This window comes from Melanostigma gelatinosum (genome assembly GCF_949748355.1).
Source record: "Melanostigma gelatinosum genome assembly, chromosome: 11".
Lineage (NCBI taxonomy): Eukaryota > Metazoa > Chordata > Actinopteri > Perciformes > Zoarcidae > Melanostigma > Melanostigma gelatinosum.
Genome location: NC_136644.1, coordinates 10,712,089 through 10,733,792, shown reverse-complemented (window position 1 = coordinate 10,733,792; position 21,704 = coordinate 10,712,089). Strand labels below are relative to the sequence as shown.

At 41.5% G+C, this 21,704-nt stretch overlaps 1 protein-coding gene across 1 annotated transcript in view; it reads right to left on the bottom strand.

The window, feature by feature from the left end:
- Window positions 1-18,342: 18,342 nt before the first annotated feature.
- The window catches only part of sorcs3a (sortilin related VPS10 domain containing receptor 3a), a gene marked incomplete at both ends in the record, with an annotated part of 206,774 nt that continues 203,412 nt past the window's right edge, over window positions 18,343-21,704 (bottom strand). Inside the window, 2 exons of the mRNA XM_079279217.1 lie at window positions 18,343-18,401; window positions 20,733-20,893. Of these exons, the coding sequence (XP_079135343.1) occupies window positions 18,343-18,401; window positions 20,733-20,893 (220 nt within the window). The remainder of the gene's footprint in view (window positions 18,402-20,732; window positions 20,894-21,704) is intronic.

Below are 21,704 nucleotides of genomic sequence, written 5' to 3'. Positions count from 1 at the left end.
CTATAACTGCTTGTTTCCAAAGTCCTGGTAATTTTCCTTCCTGCCAAACTTTGTTAAACAATTGCAAAATCACCTCTAATGCTAAATCTGACAAATGGTTCAACATGATGTAGCAAATCTGATCTTTACCTAGAGCAGTTAGCCCTGATTTTCTTATGGCCATTTTTATTTCTTCCAAAGTGAAGGGAGCATTAATTGCATCTTCCCTCTTCATCTGTTTCCAACAATTCTTTACTTGCTTCACTTGTTCTATGTCTTCCACTTCACTTGTTCTATGTCTTCCATTGAAAATACTGATCAAGGTCCCAGACCATATGCAGTATACCTCTATTTGCCTGGACGAGTGGATCTGGGACGATTTTACCTTTGCATTTATCCCATCCTAAGGCTTTTTTGGAGTAGTGGGCTGATTTTACGAGCTTATTTTGTGTGAAGTGGCGCCCATTGAAACCTAATGAAAAAAGAAATCCCTCTAAATCATGTGTATTATACTTCTTTGAATGAAGTTTTCAATCACGAAACATCTTTAGAATGAAAGCAAAAAAATACTGAATTGGAAAAGTGTTGAAATTAGCCCAACAGAATGTTTAGTGGCTCAGTCGGAGACAGCAATATTGTTTGAACTTGGAAAGTGGAATGTCTTACAGTATAACTATTTTCCCACCCAAAATGTTGCTATGATATTACTCAGTCTGGGGTGTTGGGACAGTGTTTCTCTACATTCAGTCAGAAATAAATACTATTGGACAGTTACAAATATATATTGCAATTCTGCAACTGTGGGCCTCTATGAACTTTCACCGACTAAAAAATATTGCACCAAAAGATCCACACAGCAATGTCAATATGTTTTTCACAAAAATGCGCTTTTGAACATCGTTGATCTGTCTCTCATGTATTCCTATGCAGCGTATGCACCGGTGGGTTACCTCATTTCAAGGTTTTTCACTCTGTAGCGATACATACTCCCAAATAAGCCAGCTTCTACTTTTACTCAAAGTTTATGGGGGAATAAATTAACCTCAAGGCACGTCTTGCTGTGTTTATCTCCCATCACCCGACTGAATGGGATTACAGTGTATTTACCATTAGAAATCAACCCTTGCTGCACTGTGTCATGCACGTCGATAAAACAAAGTAGAGCCACAGCCAATCTTTAAATCATTCTGGTAAAATAAAGGATTTCAAAATAAATGGCTTGTGCATCTGCCTCCAAGCAATAAGGTGCAAGCATGAAATGCAAAGAGCTGAAAGATCTGCATACACAAGTGACACAATAGCTTCAGACAGTCTCCATATGGGCCTTTGGAGCCGGTAAAATTGAAAATGAAAGCACAGATGCTGTCGCAATACATCGGGGATCACAATTCAACAAAGACTCTTCGAACTGTCAGGATGTGGCAACAGGACTCTGACTAGTGTTGTTGAGGAGACGCGGCTTCTGACAGCTTCACTTAGTGTATCATCCCTGTGTGAATGGAAGCCAAATTATCATATTTCATGTCAGTCAAAAATGAAAAGATGACTGTTATCCGCTGGCTAAAGCAATAGAAGTGTTTTTCACTTTCAGACAGATAATCTGCTTCATGAAGTACTTTTTCATTCAAGATTTTAATAAGTTTCAATCCATTTAGCCTTCTTAAAAGTAATCAAACTTAGCCTCAGTGTCCCGTATACTTATCTTTTAATGGGTTATTTTAATGGGTAGTGCTAATCCAAATATCTAAATTATTATCAAGATAGAGCAATCATATTGATGTTCAACTCTTTGCATCTGATATATCTGCCTCATCCATCTCTGCAGCCATGCTGAACCCTCTAATTGGCCTCTGTGACCTTCCAGTCACAGCACAGGGTCCTGCTCTGAGGCTTTGCCCGTTAGATGGAACTAATTACAAGACATGTTGTCTTGTCTTAAGCCTACTGGTATTTATGAGCCTGTAGCTACAGTGTGGCAAGCTTAGTGTCATATTTATACATTTACTGCACAGCTCATAAGAATTGACTGTGTAACTTGACACTGCATGGTTTTTGTTTTTTTGTGGAATGCTAGTCGGATTCATCAGTAATACTGAATGAACTTTACTGTATCAAGCAGAGGGCGACTCATCGAAACGGTCCCGACTTGAGACGTTACAATTTTTGCACTGATTATATTTCTGTTTTGCCCATTATGAATGAATCTATTGTGAATACTGGTTCAGTTGGTGTCGACACTCTGGATATGGTTTAAGCGTCTTCAACCGTCTTTTAACTGGCTATGCAACAGTCTCAATTCAATACTGATGACTCTATATGACTTGCATAAACGAACAAGACCATCAGCGAGAAGATTGACAATTTCTATATAGTTGTTCTTAGGCGGGGCCTCTGGCAGCAACCAGACCACCGTGGAAAGACCCAGATTTGCAGCCACTTTTGACCTGCAAACAGAGCTCCTCCTCCGGCTGGGAAGTGCTCCACCTCGTTGAGCGTGCCCCGCTGGTTAGCTCGCGAACGCTGCTCTTCACTGTGGTCATACGTCGGCTACAGCCGATAACGCTGTGCCAACTGACAGCGTCGTCGCAAAGGCACAGCACCCACCCTCGGGTTCCCTCTCAGCTAAACACTGTAAGCTCTGCTGTTGCACTTTTGCTGTTTGCACTGGAAGCAACATTACCTGCGAACCGCAGGCTCAGCCGTCGACATGTTCAGAGCCGTGTGGAGGCAAAATAAATGCTTTCAATCTCATTTATAGCACCTTAAAGTATCCTTATGTATTGTGCATTGTCATTTAGTATTGTACTGCTGCTCATAGTCACAAACTCAGAGAAAGATCACCCAACTATGCTGATCATGCTCATCAGATCTAGCATACGTAAAGGGGGCCAGCACAACAGAACAACCTGTTCTCTTTCCCAATGCATCTGTATCGACACATTGAGGAACCCTTTAGCGCCTCTGAGTAACTCCAACGTAAACTCATCTGTGCCATTTATTTGACGATCAGAGCAAGTGTGGTGGTATAAAGAGCGAGAACATCTGTGTAAGGCGGGTGGGAGAGGAGGCTCGACGGGTCAAACAAACATGGGACTTTCACCCAGGACACTGCTGTCCTGTGTGTAACCAAGTCAACGTTGACATATTTTACCTTAGTTTTGTCAACTTTTGTAACTGCTGTACTCTGTGTGAAGTGTAGGGCGACTGAACAACCGGCAGGATGTGATGAGTTTGGAGTGATGTGTTGGTCACCACTTTCGGCATGACCGAATCACATCCATCAAACTTTTATAGCAGGGTAGTTGTATGGTGTAATAAAGTGGACAAACTTTATGTGAATGTTGTTTTAGTAGCCTGTATTTCCTGCATCGTTCCGTATGCGTTTCTCTCTGACTGACAACACAAAGCGATTTAGTGGAGGTTGGTCGAAATGTGTGGGCTGCCCTGTCTGAGTCAACCACTCTCAACAAAGCTGTGAGCTGTCCACAGAGTCAGCATTCCACATGGTGCTTTCAAACTAGACGAGACGATTTTTTTGCAGTTTAGCTCAATACAGAACATTAATTCTGGCTTTGAATTTGTGACAAATAGCCCCAGACTTGCAGTTTCAACTGATCAAAAATGCAGGCCTCACTAACAGCTCTGACATATGAGGCAGGTTATGAATATCAATGATTTCCATCTGCAAGTATAAAATCATAAATAAATGAAATATTTTTTTTCAAAGAGTATTCATACATGCTGTATGTAGATCCCAACAGTTTTGTGGGATACAGAGATCACTCAAGTCTCAATGCTTATTGTCTTCGTCTAAGTGTTGAGAATGATGATTACTTAATTGCTTGAATACACAAGAGAGAACATCGTAATTTGTTGTGGGCAGGGGGTCATTACTCATATTATTCATATGGTAACTGCTGTAGAGGGAGGCAAAGGTTCCTCTCTGTGAAGCTCAGCTTAGTTAATTGGGTGTGAAGGCTGTTTTCTTATGACAGCGTTACAAAGGTCAAAGGTGTCCCTGCAGTGTGCCTCGCTGGCTAAGTGTTGGTGGAGCTCTTGAGCTCACTAAGTGCCTCTGTTTATGTAATGTGCTCTTCTCTCCAAATGTGATTTGGTTATGGAACTAGTAAATTGATGATTATCACAGAAGTCCACTGTGCATCAGGCCCCCCTTAATGGCTTTTACTCTAAAACCAGTCCTGTGCCAAATGCCACATCTCCCATACGCTTAGTCAGGAGTTTCAAAAAATTGCTAAAACTCACAGATTTACTGATGTGTACGTTAGTGTTACACCTACTGAGCATCCCTGCACAGGTAGTAATTTGCATTCCTCTAAATGTATTGAGCCCCTCTGTTGCGGCTCCCCGAGTCTACATCCACACTAATACGTTTTCGTTTAAAAGTTTAGTTTGAACAAACAAAAACGATCTCTGTTCACACGGCGTTTCAGCATTGTTTTCGAGATGATCTCCGTCCAGACTAAAACACCTGAAAACAAATATGTGACGATTCACGTACACTGGGCGTGCGGGTAGTAATAAAGTAGTCTTTAAGAATGAATGGTCTTGCTCTCACACATCAAATCTACTTTAAAATTAACACTTGCACATAAAAGTTGACTAGATTACGGGTCCGTAATTGTGGTCAACACACGTCTCTCACTCATGTTGTCCTACTGGAGAGCAATTACTGTTTTATTCCTTTTACATTTTATCTGCAGACTTCACAATAGTTGTGTACTGTTTGTACATGTACAGATAACGATATATTGTATCTAGAGATTCCAAATCATGTGCAGCAGCGACAGAGCACAGAGCAGCAGCGACAGAGCAGCACATCACCAGCCTGTAGTGTGGTGTGAACTGCAGCTGAGACAGCGTGGAGGCCATCGGATCACACACACCTCCACGCCTTTCACTCGCCTACCTACATATGTTTGTTTGTTTGTTTTTGTGAGAACTTCTGAGCAGAGCTATCACCTTTTCCCTCTCATTTCAGATAAACCGGAAGCAGGAACTTCCAACATGGCCACTTGGCCAGGTCTGTGTGGAGACTGCAAACTCGCATACTCGCAGTTAAGGGACGATTTTCACCGCCTGAGTCTGAAGTCCAGAAAAGGGAACAGCTGATCAACAGATTCGTATCCGTAGCAGCGGCCCAGGCAAAGCATATCTCCATGCAATCTCAACTGGTCTCGGATACTGCGGACACTATTCCCTGGCTACCCGGCCCTGCGTACGGGGAGTGTAGTCGGTCCTCCGACCACGAGCTGAGAGGACCTGCTATAGACCCGACCCATAGCTCCACTGCGAAACCATCCTCGACGGAGGTGGTACGCCGCGGCCTCCTGAGAAAACCAGCTGGGGAGTTTCCGTTAACCACCTCCAACCATTTTGCAGTCCTGACGGAGAATACTCCCTCCCGGGCTTCCTCTACTCGTTGGCGCAGACGGAGGTGACGTTAACTCAACGGTTAGATGCAAGGCTTAGCGAGATAGAAGTACGGCTCCGCACCATGGAAGCTAAGACGCTGGTGACTGCGTAGCCGATGCGGCCCAAACAGACGTGGCTCCCGCTAACCGTCTCCCTGCAGCCCCCGAGCAGCCGGGGGGCCGGGTGACTGCTCCCGGGAGGCTTAAACCTGGGGCGAAGCACTCGACTCGCCAGCAGCCACCTCGCGTTACAAACGGGTCTTCTGCACCCAGCAGAGTTCTGGTCATAGGTAGCTCTATTCTGAGAAACGTGAAGTTAGCTAAACCAGAGGCTACAGTTACATGTATACCCGGGGCCAGAGCAGGTGACATTGAGTCCAAGCTGAAAGTACTGGCTAAACATAACCGTAAATACAATAAGATTGTTATTCACGTCGGCGGGAATGACAGCCGGCTACGGCTCTCTGAGATCACTAAAGTAAATGTGGAATCTGTGTGTACATACGCAAAAGCCATGTCGGACTCCGTAGTTTTTTCTGGCCCGCTCCCGAATCTGACCAATGATGAAATGTTTAGCCGCATGTCATCGTTTCACCGCTGGCTGTCTTGGTGGTGCCCAGCAAACAATGTGGGCTTCGTAGATAACTGGGACACTTTCTGGGGAAAACCTGGTTTGCTTAGGAGGGACGGCATTCATCCTACTTTGGATGGAGCAGATCTCATCTCTGCAAATCTGACCCAGTTTCTGTATGGACCTGGTGCATGACAACCCAGAGATCAGACCAGGAAGCAGAGTTGCAGTCTTACACACTCCTCTGAGCTTCCATTAGAGCAGTTGCTCACGCAAAACCACATAGAGACTGTGTCTGCCCCACGGCCACTTAAATTAATTAAATCAAAAATAAACGATCGAGGAGTTAAACAAAATAACTTAATCCAAGTTAAAACTACCACAACAGTACAATAAAATAGGATAATTAAATGTGGACTCTTAAATATCAGATCTTTGTCATCGAAAGCTCTACTAGTAAATGAGCTAATATCAGACAATCATATTGATTTATTTTGTCTTACTGAAACCTGGCTGAGTAATGATGAATATGTCAGCCGAAATGAATCAACTCCTCCAAGTCATATCAATACTCACATTCCTCGAGGCGCCGGCCGAGGAGGTGGAGTAGCAGCCATATTTGACTCTAGCCTATTATTAAACCCTAAACCTAAACTAGACTATAACTCATTTGAAAGCTTGGTTCTTATGCTGCGTTCACACCGGTCGCGTTGATTTTTTGACGCGCGTCGAGATTACATACAAAGTCTATGCACAGACGCGATGAGACTGGCGCGCCTCGATTTTGCGATCCCGCGGCGCGTTGGACGCGTTATTGCAGTGCGGTGGACGCGGTGGACGCGTTGGACGCCGCAAAATCGCCAACGCGCGAGTTGAAATTTTTCAACTTCAGCGACATAATCGCGTGACGCTGTGGCGCGATAGCCTATCAGCGTTGAGTTGCTCCCCCTGTCGTCACTGGCTTCCTGCCGTTGTTGAATCAGGAAATAAATCCTGTCGCCGTCTGTGTTCACCCAGAGCGCTACGATACCTCATATCAACAGAGACCGGACCAAACTATGTGTATGCATGTGTGTGTGTAAACCATACGGTACAAACAATAAATAGACGCTGCCGTATTTACGTCTACGTGACGTTATTGAGTGCTGGTGGAGCTGCTACGATGTTAGCATAGCCTAGCACCGATCCATCAGAGCTCCATTGAGAAGACCAGTAACCTACAAATCGGTATCATTACGTAGTTATTTCGGAGTCCCTTTTTGTCGGAGAAGACAAGTACAAATCGGCATCATTACGTAGTTATTTCGGAGTCCCTTTTTGTCGGTTTATTGCCGTTGAATCACAGCCAAATCAGTTTATTTTGTGTTCCTACAGCTGTAGTAAACAGCGACCGGTGGCTTGCTAGACACAGTGAATACAGCTCGATACAATCCACGGAGCTCCTCTGAACAATGTTATGAACCAGACATGACGGCGTTTGGCATTCCGATGTTTGAGGGACTTCCACAACACGTACAAAGCAGCAATTGTCCTTATTCCTGTCATGGTTGACGGCGGAAAACAATGGCGGCCAGATCGAGGCTTCCAGGACGATAAACCACGCCCCCTCTCCGGCGCTACGAGATTTTGCGGCGACCGGTGTGAACACGACCGGCGGCGCGTTGGACGCTTTTTTGCAGTGCGTTGGACGCTTTTTTGCAGTGCGTCAAAAAATCAACGCGACCGGTGTGAACGCAGCATTAGTCTTTCACACCCAACCTGGAAAACAATACAGCCAGTTATATTTGTTGTAGTGTACCGGGCCCCAGGTCCGTATTCGGAATTTGTATCGGAATTTTTTCAGTTTTTATCAAGTCTAGTCCTTAAAACAGATAAAGTAATTATTGTAGGTGACTTTAATATTCATGTGGATGTCGAGAACAATAGCCTCAGTACTGCATTTATTTCATTATTAGATTAGATTGGTTTCTGTCAGAATGTACAGAAACCCACTCACTGTTTTAACCACACTCTCGACCTGGTTCTGACTTATGGCATTAACATCGAAGATGTAATAGTCTATCCACAGAACCCTCTTCTATCGGACCATTATCTAATAACCTTTGAATTCTTACTAACGGAGTGTACACCGTTAAGCAAGAGTTACTACACTAGATGTCTATCTGATGGTGCCGTAGCTCTATTTAACTCAATACCATGCTTCGATGTGACGGAGGACTCCTGTGCTAACTTTAGTCCTACCCAGATTGATCATCTTGTCGACAGTGCTACAAGCTCACTGAGAAGGACACTAGACTCTGTTGCTCCTTTAAAAAAGAAGTTGGTAAAACAAAGGAGATTCGCTCCATGGTATAACCCTGAAACCCGCAAATTAAAGCAAACATCGCGAAAACTTGAAAGAACATGGCGTTCCACTAACTTGGAAGAATCTCGGTTACTCTGGCGAGACAGTCTTAAGACATATAAGAAGGCCCTCCGTAATGCCAGAGCAGCTTATTACTCATCGTTAATAGAGAAAAATAAGAACAACCCCAGGTTCCTCTTCAGCACTGTAGCCAGGCTGACAGAGAGTCACAGCTCTGTTGTGCCGAGTATCCCTATAGACCTCAGTAGCAATGACTTCATGAACTTTTTTAATGATAAGATTATAATTATTAGAGAGAACATTAATAATCTCCTGCCCTCGACCAATCTTTCCACAAATAGAGTAACCTTAGAAACAGCTGTAAACCCTGATATATGTTTAGATGGCTTTACTCCCATTGACCTTGACAAACTGACTTCAACAATTTTTACGTCTAAACCGTCCACCTGTCTCTTAGACCTTAGACCGACTAGGCTGCTTAAAGAAGTGCTACCATTAATTGGCACAAATTTATGAGATATCATCAACCTGTCTTTAGTAACAGGTCATGTACCACAGTCCTTCAAAGTAGCTGTGATTAAACCTCTTCTTAAGAAGCCCACTCTGGATCCAGAGGTGTTGGCCAACTATAGACCGATCTCTAACCTTCCCTTCCTCCTCTAAGATCCTTGAGAAAGCAGTTGCAAATCAGTTGTGTGACTTTCTGTGAAACAATAGTTTATTTGAGGATTTTCAGTCAGGATTTAGAAAGCATCATAGCACAGAGACAGCTCTGGTAAAAATAACTGACCTTCTAATCGCATCAGACAAAGGACTCGTCTCTGTTCTTGTCCTGTTAGACCTTAGTGCTGAGTTCGACACTATAGACCACTACATCCTGTTGCAGAGACTGGAACATTATATTGGCATCAAAGGAACCGCACTGAACTGGTTTGGATCCTATTTATCGGATCGATCTCAGTTTGTTTATGTAAACGATGAAGCCTCGATGAAGACCAACGTCAGTTATGGAGTTCCACAAGGTTCTGTGCTTGGACCAATGTTGTTCACCTTATATAGGCTTCCTTTAGGCAATATTATCAGAAAACACTCTATAAACTTTCATTGTAATGCAGATGATACTCAATTATATATATCAATCAAACCAGATGAAACCAACCAGCTCGCTAAACTGCAAGCGTGTCTTAAGGACATAAAAACCTGGATGACCTGCAACTTCCTGATGTTAAACTCAGACAAAACTGAAGTTATTCTTCTAGGCCCAGAACACCTCCGAAATCAGTTATCTAATGATATAGTTTCTCTAGATGGCATTGCGCTGGCATCCAGCAGGATTTGTCTTTCAACTCTCAGATAAAACTTATTTCTAGGACTGCCTTTTTTCACCTACGTAATATTTCAAAAATCGGGCACATCCTGTCTCAAAGCGATGCAGAGAAATTAGTTCATGCATTTGTTACCTCTAGACTAGATTACTGCAATTCCTTATTTTCAGGCTCTTAAATCTCTCCAGTTGATCCAGAATGCTGCAGCTCGTGTACTAACAATAACTAAGAGGAGAGATCATATTACTCCTGTATTAGCTTCTCTGCACTGGCTCCCTGTAAAATCTAGAATAGAATTTAAAATCCTTTTACTTACCTACAAAGCCCGAATTGGTCAGGCTCCATCATATCTTAAAGAGCTTATAGTACCATACTGCCCTACTAGAGAGCTGCGATCCATTAATTCAGGGTTACTTGTGGTTCCTAGAGTCTTAAAAAGTACGATGGGAGCCAGAGCCTTCAGTTATCAAGCTCCTCTTCTGTGGAACCAGCTTACCGTTTCAGTCTGGGGGGCAGACACACTCACCACATACAAGAGTAGGCTTAAGACTTTCCTCTTTGATAGTGCTTATAGTTAGGGCTGGCTCTGGCTTGCCTTGGACCGGCCCATGGACAAACTGGTATCTGTTACGCCTAGAGCTTCTGGGTAGTGTTTGTTGCCACAGTCTGTTCCTGTTGTGTTGTCTATCACTGCTCCCTGTGGGCCCCAGACCCCCCCAACAGTATCGGCAGAAACTACAGGGGGACTTCCTACACTGAGCACCTCTCTCCTCCTCTTCTTCACCTCTGTCTGTATGCATTGATGTCCCATTAATGCTCATTACTAACTTTACTTCTTCCCCGGAGTATTTGTGCTTTCTCGCCTCACAGGATGACCGCAGTTTTATCTGGACACTGGTTCTTCAACCAGCCATGGCCCTGCTGACACCTACTACGATCTTCATTAACATTATTAATCCTATTACCGATACCATTAATGCACAGTACTGATTTTGTCTCTTCCCCGGAGTCCTTGTGCTTCCTTTCCTCACAGGTTTCCATGGAGCATGGTTTCATCTGGACCCTGGTCCTTCCTCCTACCATGGCCCTGCTGACTCCAACTGCTAACATCACTTTTATTATTACTCACATTACTATTTCATATTACCGATACCATTAATGCACATTATTGACCTGCTTCTTCACCAGAGTCTCTGTGCTTTCTCGCCTCACAGGTTCCTGTGTATCCGGGTTTACCTGGACCAGGTGTTGCCTCCTGTCATGGTTGTGTCATACATTGAATGTGTTGTAATTCACTATCCTGTTCTACACATGACATCATTGCACTTCTGTCCATCCTGGGAGAGGGATCCCTCCTCTATTGCTCTCCCACAGGTTTCTTCCTCTTTCCTCCCCGTTAAAGGGTTTTTTTGGGGAGTTTTTCCTGTTCTGATGTGAGGGTTCCGGGACAAGAGGATGTCAAATGTGTACATATTGTAAAGCCCTCTGAGGCAAATTTGTAATTTGTGATTTTGGGCTATACAAAAATAAATTGAATTGAATTGTGCAGAACAAAATAAGCGTTAGACAGGAAAGTCCTCTGTTTTGTGTCCATCGTCGTCAAAGCCGCTAACCGTGACTTCAGAAGGCCGTTCCGTAGGTCTGGCAATGCCGCTGATCGCTCCAATAACAGCTGCTCCCTCCGCTAAAATGCAGACTTTAACGTGACAGCAGCTGCTAATAAAGACAACAAGGTCAGCAACACCTGTAATCAGTTATCCATGTTAAATTAACCTGGTAGTCGATCAGTAATCAAGACTGTTTGTGAATTTCTGGGTAAGGGTCACGTGATAGCGGTGTGACGAATCAGGGAAGGACACGTCATGACTGCTAATAACCAATCAAGTAGTGAACACGTGATCCTTTCCAAATGTATGGGGAGCGTTTTCCATTTAATAAATCCATATAAAAAAAGTGTGTAAACAATGTTGATTTATTGGCTATTGCCAGGCAATTACTGGAGTTCTGTAAGGATTACAGATACTAGAACCCAAAAGCACAACTCTGAGACAAGATACAACTTCAGTTCTTTCACTAGAGTTCAGGCAGGGTCAAAACCGGGAGGTCAGTCAAAACAGGCGAACAAATCCAATAAGGGGCAGGCAAAAATCCAAGGTCGAAAACAGGCAGACAGGGTTGGAACACTGTAACGACACACCGCCGTTACTTAGACTACGGATAGTGTATGAGATGGAGTCAAGGAGAACACAAGTTATTGAATGTATTTATTGTTGGACTGTGGATGGATGCTGGGAGCCATGTGCACAGCTAGGACACAGAGCTGGTCCTTTTGTTCTCCTGCCAACAAACAGACAACTGCAGTCAGTGACAAAGTGAATAGACTTGACTGTGGTAAATGTCTATGTGGCAGAACATTATTGTGTATCTCTTGCAACAACTTACCTCTGCCTGTTTCCTCTTCCCAGGGTGTTCGGGCAAAATACTTTATTATTATACATACTTGTGGTGTGGGTGAAATCTGGTACATATTTATAATATATGTTTAGCAATATACTTACCCGTAGAGGGCAGGGGTGGTCCAATTAGCTGGACCAGGTGTATATAAGGGCCTCATTGTGTTTGTGTGGGGGAGTTAGTGGTGGCAACTAGACACTGGTGTCAACGTTGGTGCAATGGTTGATTTTTAAAAATAAAAGAAGCTTCTTCTGAACTGTTCATTTGCCTCCATGGCCACTCGGGCACCTTTACAATCACATTGAACACTGATGGATTGAAGTCGTATGGGAAGTGTGGTGTAGTCAGTAACATTGTCATTGGTGATGAAGGTGGAGAAGGTTGGTAGCGTGACTTGAAAGGGTGGTGGCTTTAAACAAGCAACTAAAGGCTGAAGATAGGGGCTGTCTCACTTAAAAAATTGGTTTTATTTACTTTTCATTATTTATTGTAATGTATTCATATGTCACTGCTTTTTGCTAGCATTTCCCTCCGTCCATTCATTCATGTTAGTTGCACATGTTGATCTGTTGAGCCACAGTTGGAGAAAAACTCCAAATGTTAAAATCGGTCAAAGTGTATCCATGCTGTTTCCAAAGTCAGCTTGTGCAGCTGAATATAAATGTGTAAATCTATAGTCTCTCCTGATCTGACTTCCGTTCTACTGTTCTGTAATAAAGTGTAAAAAAATCCAACCGTGCAGAAATATTGTCAGTGTTTTCCACATTCAGCTTGCACTGCCGCGTTGCACTGTGCCTCTGTCTTCCGCCTGACATGCAAGTTATCGGTAACCTGCACCAAGGGTTAGAGTATGTGTTCAGGATTCTAAGAGCCCTGTAATACATTGTATCAGACTCCCAAGGTGAATGGCAGCGACAGGGGTCCAAGATTAATTCTAGCCACAGCATAATGAGGCTGCTCTAAGACTTCCCCGGTGAATAAAGAGAAATGTTTTTTGTTTGTGCCAGCTTTGCTATTTTTAATTGATAACTTCAATAATTCCTTTTCATGTCCGAGTCTCATCTGCCACAGCCAGAGAAAACTGAAAAAAGTGGATTAAACTGGAATTGAGGGAAGCTTTTATGAAGCGACAGGGTATTTTCATACTCTAGTGGAAGTAATCCCAAGCAGGGAGAGCAGTGATGGTGGATCTGAGACGACAATGCTGTTCTCACTCTGGAGAAAAGTCTTTCATTGAGCACAACAAATATCTCGCCTCCAATCATTTTCCGCTTCACTGAATAGACATTTGCATACAGGATTCTTGTGCAGGAGCCATCAAATCATAGATTTGACTTCTCGGGGACAAGATCATCACTGGTGATAATTGAAGTCCCAATTAATAATCGCTGTAACTGCTCCATCACCCTCAGATATATCATGTCTGTTTCTACAAGGTCAAAGCCATCCCATGTAGGCTGGCCCAATTCTTATCAACACCTGACCCGAACCCTCAAGTGCAGTGATCGGCCCACTGCAGCAAATAAGTGAAGCATTCCAAGGCAGGATATAGCACATGCATAATCAATCTATAATCTGTAAACATAACATTGATATATTATCTATGAATTGTATATGGTAAAATATTGACAAATGATGAATATGTTGCATTTCTTTGGAGTCATGTTTGTGGTCACCTGAGGAATCATATTCACTCTCGTTTTAGCTCTTTTTTGGACATCCAATTTCTAAGAAAAATGTCTGGCTCTTTATGTTGCTAAATATGTCCATCAGCTCTTTTCTAATTTCAGAATGAGAATTGTGTCTTCTGTTTGATAATGGCCAGGTAGAGCACAGTGTTTTTAGAGAGTTTTCTTATTGATATAAACAGCTGCCTGCTTCTGCTGGATATTGGGTTGATATGAACAGACTGAACCAAAAGAAAGCACCTAAAAACGTTCAAGGTCTTTTCCCAAGTTTAATCCATGGTGGGGGAGGCATCAGTTTGATAATCCGACAGGTTTAAACGAGCTAACTCTTTAGCCAGATTATTTAAACCAAACTGAAAATGTTGGCATTGTAGGTTTCTGTTCACTTAGCAATATTCTTATGCACTTGCCCTTCATCTTGATAATGCTAAAAATAGGGAAAACGGCTGTAGACACAAGTTCATTTTGACCTTTCTTCAAACAGAGTCACTGTATGTTATGTGAGAGCTGGCATAATGACACAGTGTTTTGGTTGCAGCTTTTGGTGTATGAGGAAGCAGGAAGACAGCTTCCATACTGTAGATTGGTGCTGGGGCTTTGAGTCGTCAGCCGAGCATTATCTTCTTTGCACCCTTCAGTTCACAGAAATGTCACGACCCAGAGAACAAATGCGTTGATGTACAAAAATACATTTATTTGAAACAATTTCAAAATGACAGTTTCTTCACCATAGAAATATTGAAATAAAGATGAAACAGAACATTACTGATGATGCATGCGTTGTAGATTTTTGTGCACTGAAGAACATCGCTATGCCTTCTGAAATATGACCAAAGCAAGAAACTCTTTCAATTTTCAAGTATGGATCCCCACGAAAAGTATAATACAGTATAATGTGGCATTTAAGATACCAGACGAGGCAGCAATTTCCAGTGATCAAAGTGGTGATTGAATGAACAATGAGGAAATCACCCAAAATGTATGAATTTATTTTACTGGGGACAGTTCCAACAATTCTGAGCAGATGTGAAGTACAACATTTTTAATAGCTATTCCCCACTTTCTTTTCTGACTTTTACAGAGTTCCAAATTCTTGCCCAGCTACAGCTGCTACAAGGCCTGGCTATGAACCAGTCTAGTCCTCGTACATTCTTTACAATATCAAAGGGTCCAAGAGGGGGAAAAAAGAAGAAACAACAAGTATGATTTGAGTAGCACTAAGCACAAACTTTTTGACAGCTCTTTTACTGTTTCTCCAAATACAGTTTTGTTAATAAGAATCAGAACAAAGTGAAGATCCAAACACTTTGCTCATGACAGTTGAAAACAACAAACAAAGCTATAAAACAATCTTTCTTTAATGTGTATTCTGTCTGCAGTAACGAAGCTTGGCATGGCTGTTCAGCTTGAGATGAGAACTCTGTTTGAGGTAATGCATGTGTGATGTGACAGCCTATAACTTTGTGCAGTGTTCCCCTGTCCCTCTCGCTTCTCCTGCAAATGCTGTTTACTTGAGCTGAGCATTGTGGGAAAGCTCTGCATGGAGCATCCTCTGCTCAGCTGTCCAGCTTCCTTTTGATTAACAACATGCTGGATACCAGGAGGCCGACGGGAGACAACCCACGGCCACTCAGCTTTTGTAGTCCTGGAGAACACAGCGCTGATGGACTGTTGTATGCTGGGAAAACGATACTCCCTCATTTCAAACTAACCACAAAGCAGTGAGTCAAGTGTGGGGCTTTTAAAAGAAGCCTGTTGGCACCAGGTTGAGTGGATTCATTACCAGCGAGATTGTACTGTGTATAATCCGTTTGTACACTTACGGGAAAATTCAAAAAGGATTGCATGGCTGTTGAGGCCAATAAACCTGTGCAAAGAAGATAGAAAGAAAGCTTGTAATTCTCAAAGCACCTGCCGAGGGTGAAATGTTTCCCTAACTGTGCTGCCAAGCAAACGGCGTCTCGGTGCTCCTGTGATATTTTTCAATGAGGTAATATGCAGATGTTTAGCATAAAATCTGCCCCTTTCTAATCAAATGAGACTTATTGCAGAAAAAGTCCAATTCAATAAAATCAGCGCTGATAGCCACGTGCAGTTACACTGAAATTGTTAATGCATTGAGGGGTGAATTCACAAAGAATGGATTGCGGCCGCTGACAGTGCATTATTTGCAACCACTATCTGCCCTGACTATAGGTCCGATTCACTAAAGATAGTGACCTAATCATATTGCTGCACAAATATAATTTGCATGTGATTGCAATCACCCATGTGGTAAAGTATAAATGGGCTTAAAGCCAATGCGTCAGTTGTGACGGGTGACAGTCTGAGCCAGGAATGCATCAAACGTTGCAGAACACTGTGGTGGGTGATACGTCATTAATGAGAAAAATAATAATTACATCTCTTATTTTAAGAGTTTTCTGAGACATTTGAGACAACTCCTGAGTTTGTTCAATACATGCAGCGATCCCTAATTGTGTGGGTCAGGTATGTCATAAACACAAAATAAATAAATAAAGCTCCCCAATGTCATTTTTAAAAACGAGAGTAAATAATTTATAAAGTTACGCCGCTGTGCTTCGTGCATAGATGCGCACAGCATCTCTCAATTGTTGCTGCCATGGGATCGCTGAAGGTAATTAATAAACTCAAAAAATGTCTCAAAATTAGAGAATACAATTCATATTTTCCTCATTAATGTTTTATAATTTCCTCCACCCGCATATACGCATATATATGGGCACGACGAAGGGAGAGAAGTTAAATGAGTCCAACCAGGGCCCAGTCTATATGGCCTCACAGCCGACTCTTTGGCCCCAGCACATTAATACTTTGCCACATCGATAATTGGAATCAGATGCAAAAGAACAGGCGAATTGCAGTAAGCTGCAAAACTTTCTTCGTTTTATTTGTGCTGTAATAACTTTACGTCAATATCTTAGTGACTCAGACCTTGAGTTGGGGCAGATAGAGGTTGTAAGTGACGGGGAATACTGGTGATACCAGCGGCCACAATCCTCTTTGTGCATTTTATTAGATGTTTAAATGAATACAAATGTTCGTCTTCATATTTAGAGACAATATTCAAGTTTTAGTTTATTTTTATTTTCAAATGAACGGAAATAGCTATCAAATGTAAACAGTCCTCAAGCTGCATGGAGAACCCTGTGCAGGACCAAGTGAGAGTCACTGCACTGATGGGTTTATTCCAACTCACTGTTGTATCCATGTATGGACAAAATAAGGAGCTATTTTTGATATTCTATATTCAATATAACACGAGCAATGTTCAAATATTTATACTCTGTAGGCTTTCTGAGAGATGGATTTCAAAAGCGGTAGGTGTAACCTTAAACATGTGCAAGGAACCTGTATTCACAAATAACTGAAAGATTCATATTTGTATTGAGATTGATATTTTGCAGAAACAGAAACCTACTGCTATTTTAGAGGTTGTACACATAACCGTTATTATCACCATTTATTTTTTGGAATGAATGTCATCATGGTTCTCCCATCACTTGAATATTGTGAATTTGATCACTGGCAGCCACAATACATATTTACTGTCTAATAACTGATATAGCTTTTGCTCTGGGGCCAATTCAGAACTACCAGAGCCAATGGAAAGTAACGTTTGTTCCAGGTAGGTTTAAAAACTGTCATCTGTGTAAAAATGTCTGAATATCTATTGTATATTCCTAATGCAAATATAAATATAGTGAATATGGTGATCTTATGCATTTCACTCTCAAGGAAATGGTGGGAAGTTGAACATGTTTTATGCCAGCACAGTTCTTCCCGCATTAACATATGAACCCTTTTCTACTAGATACATATCGCCCGACAGTCACTGAGGGAAATGAGAGCAATACTGAAGTCCAGGCAAAGTCGATCTGGCTCTTCTGATGAATGATTAGAAAATAACTATTTACAACACTTGCTCATCTACAACACAGAAATTGTGTCCTCAATAAGAACATGCACAAGTCAAGGACCTTAGCAAAAACAAAATTGATTTTTGACTTTTTCACACACTTTAAAAAACAACAGACCATTGTCAGATCCTCTGTCGTCGCCATGGTACTCAGACTACGAGCATATGGAAAGTAATAATATATACATTTAACAGAACAGATGATAATATATATAATACATTTGGATAATATTCCCTGTTTGATTGAAGACTCAGACATTATAGTCTTTATATAGGCGGAAATGTACATAACTCTTCATAGGTTTTGATGAAAGATATTTCAGTCTGCACGTGAATGTCATTATGTAGCGTACATCCACACAACTGTATACATTGTTTGCCAGTAATTACAATGATCTCATTGTGTAACTTGACATTTGCCGCATGTATGTTGTTGAACGAGGCATCCGTGCAGGTCTGTATAAATGAGGTCCCTTAGAAAACTATTAACATCAGCTGTGTTGAGAATTACAAAACAGAAAAAGAGAACCCCCCCCCCCCCCCCGACACTGTAATACTTTGCTCTGTATATAAACTGTTGCTCCGGCTTTACACGCTAGTACAGTTTGGAATCTCCCTTGTGCTCTCGCAGGCATTTCCAACTCCTCCTGAGCAGACATGGATGAAAGCAAAGAAGAAAAACAAGCCAAGCACAAAGATAGTTAGTTGTGTGTTGGCACTGTGACGCCCCTAACATGAATACCTTCTTTGACACTGACACCTCATGTTAATTACTGAAATGTTCTTTTATCAAAGGCTGTGAGGCTTTGAAATAGCATGGAAGTACAAAAGTGGGCCATAACTAAAATGTGCCTTTTTATTATGACACCTTTTTAAAAAGCTTTCACACACCAGGGTCATGACGGAAAACAAAATTAAATGGTGGAATACTCTCCTGCGGATATTATATGTCTATGGCTTTTATGAAAGGTTAAGAATAGGAGGAGTGGATCTGGTCTTGTCAAAGTTAAAAGGAGTAATACAGTTTGCCATCTCGGTTCATAATACAGTTTGCCGTCTCGGTTCATAATACAGAGCCTTCAATTATCTTTAACTTTAAATATAGTTTGCAACTCAACCATTGGCATTGGTTGATGCCTCATTTGGTGGCGCAAAAAACATTGTTTTGAAAATAATTTAGTTTGTCGAGTAAATATGACAAAAACAACTGTTGAAAAAATGACTTTGACATCCAAATGCCCCCGGTGTGTAAAGGCCTGTAGAACACACAGACATGCAGAAGGAATAACTTTTGAAATGTATTAACTATATGAGACAAGTAAGAAGCTGCTAATATGTATGGCTTAAATGAATGAACATAATCAATGCCACAGATTAATGGGGAACTCCACTGATTTTACACATATGTCATTCGAGGTTGATGATGTCATCAGGGTCATATCGGCTTGGGTTTGGACACCATGAATTTGTAAGAAAGCGTGACGAACTGGGTGTTGAATTTGAAAGTTGTGGCTTTTGCCAGGCAGGTAGGGTCTAATGAAAGACATTGTTGAGATGCATTATGGGAAATGTAGTGCCTAATGTAATAGGGATAGCTCTCCTCTTCTGCACTGATTGGGACCATTCCTTCCAAAATCTTTTTCCCCCGACTTTTTGGAAGTGCAATATAAAAGCACTGGAGTACCCCTTTTAATTAATGTATTGTTCCTACAAATAGTTGTTGTTTTCATTATCAAATACTTTTCTTGATTTATCAATCAATTGTTTGGACTATAAAATCTTAGAAAATACAGAGAAATGCTGGTTCCCAAGTTGACATCTAAATGTAAAAGCTCCATAGCACTAATGGTCAAAAACTCCATAGGGTACCTTTCACTTTTAAATATAGTAATGTTACCTGCAGAGTGTGGAACAGTTCAACACAAGCGTCTTTTTTTCCTTAAGCTTGTGAGAACAAATTTGTGAAATCATTCACATGATTGTTTCTTTCCTATTCACAGTTTTTCCAGTGTATGTTTTCAAACTATTATTAAAATTATATTCAGAGTACCGTATAGAACTCTAGTCACCATTTATTATTACATTTGTCTATTCAGTATGAGCCACAACCTCCTGTACCATCATCAGGTCAAGCTGCTGCAGGATTTCATAACTGGCTACTACTACGACTACTCTGTGGAGGATTACAGCTTGTATGCAAAACATAACAATGGATATTGAACTTAATGGAAATATTCAGCTGGAAATAAAGCAAAATACTGATGATCTTGGTGCTTGAGGGTTCACCACCGTGCAAGACCTGTTTCAGTTATTAGATATTCTGAATTTGAACACATGGAATCAGAATCAGCTGTTTTTGAGCTAAATGAGGAACTGCACTTGCCAGATGACCTGTACTGCTTTATGTTGGAAAAGCTGCACGCTCTGTGCATCATGTTAGGTCAGAGTAAGCAGCATTCGGTCAATTTACTCATGTTTTCTTCTTCGTTCTGGACTGAAATATCATATAAGTCATATTTGGACCAAATAGTTAAGTGATTCAGGCCACGGTCTCTGTGCTCCTGCTGGCTTATTGAATCATGAGGCCGCATGCTTAAAGATGTTGGTTTTATTAATTATTCATTGTTCTCAGTACTGCAAGCCTTGCTGGAATCTCTCCTTCACTATGTTAAAACCCAACCAGGACTGTCTCTACTGCTGCCTCTGCTTTCCTCCTCTCTTTACAATTAACAATGCTGGAAGGTGATTCAGGTGCCAACTCTGTTTAAATTGAACAGATTGATGTCTGGGGGGTGAATCTGCACACATTTATTTTTGCCTATTCTGATTTTCACTCTAAAACCATCTTCAAATCCCCCGTATGAGACCAGAGCAAAATCCCTTTCAAGGAGCAGGCTTTACAATGAACAGTAATGTCAGCCGGTAAACGTTTTGATTCCATACATCATTTCACCGATAGATGATAGCTCTTCACTTACGTTTGACCCTGGCATCCAGTTCTTTCTCCATGAGTTCTTTGGATGTGGAGAACTCACTCAGAGTGATTTTAGGCGTGCTGTCGCCCTGGCCCACCGAGCCAATCATCTCCTGCTCTTTCTCCTGGTTCACCTCGGCATATATGTTGATCCAAGGTATTTTTCTAAAGATTTACAAAAGAACGGATAATAAATGAGCCTCAAGAAAATGTTAGAATCCATCCAGTGGCTACATTTTTCATATTTTTCTTTTCTAAGAATGAAAGAAAAATAAATATGTGTACATTTTCTTTTAAGGCATTATTTTCACAACTCAAACAAAATGAGTTTAAGATGACAAACCTGTTAAAACCAACACTTCTCTACCAACCTCAAAGACAGCAGTGCCATGGGCTCTCCAACTTTCAGTCATATCTTAGTAACTAATCTAGTCAAATTTGTATCTTTTCCCATCTGCATTTGTTATACTTAATATACATCTTTATTTAGTCACTATCTAATTTATTTCCAATTACCATTCATTTTTGTTATTAATTGCTCTGTTTTGTCAACTGTGAGATTTCTTGAAAAATGCATGCTCTTTAGACTAATGGGAAAAATTCATATCCATAATTAATGACAGCTTTCCCATTTCCCTGCGACTCTCCAAGAGAATCATTTTGAGTATGAATAATGTACTCAGCAAATAACAGCCTAGGCACAGCAACTGCATATTAACCCATTTGATGGTCGTTTTCTCCGCATTTTATCACTGATTGCTGTGTGTGAGCCTCATGCATCGGAATCCTGCTAGAAGTCTGTCTACAACCTCGAGGGGGGCTTGTCGAATCAAATACCAAAACATGACTGATTGATTGGTCCAGACTGTGCTCATCTGGCATCATCAATAATGGACAGTATGGTAATAAATATATATATATATATATATATATATATATATACTAGCGTTCTAATCCAGCAGGTGGACGTAATCAT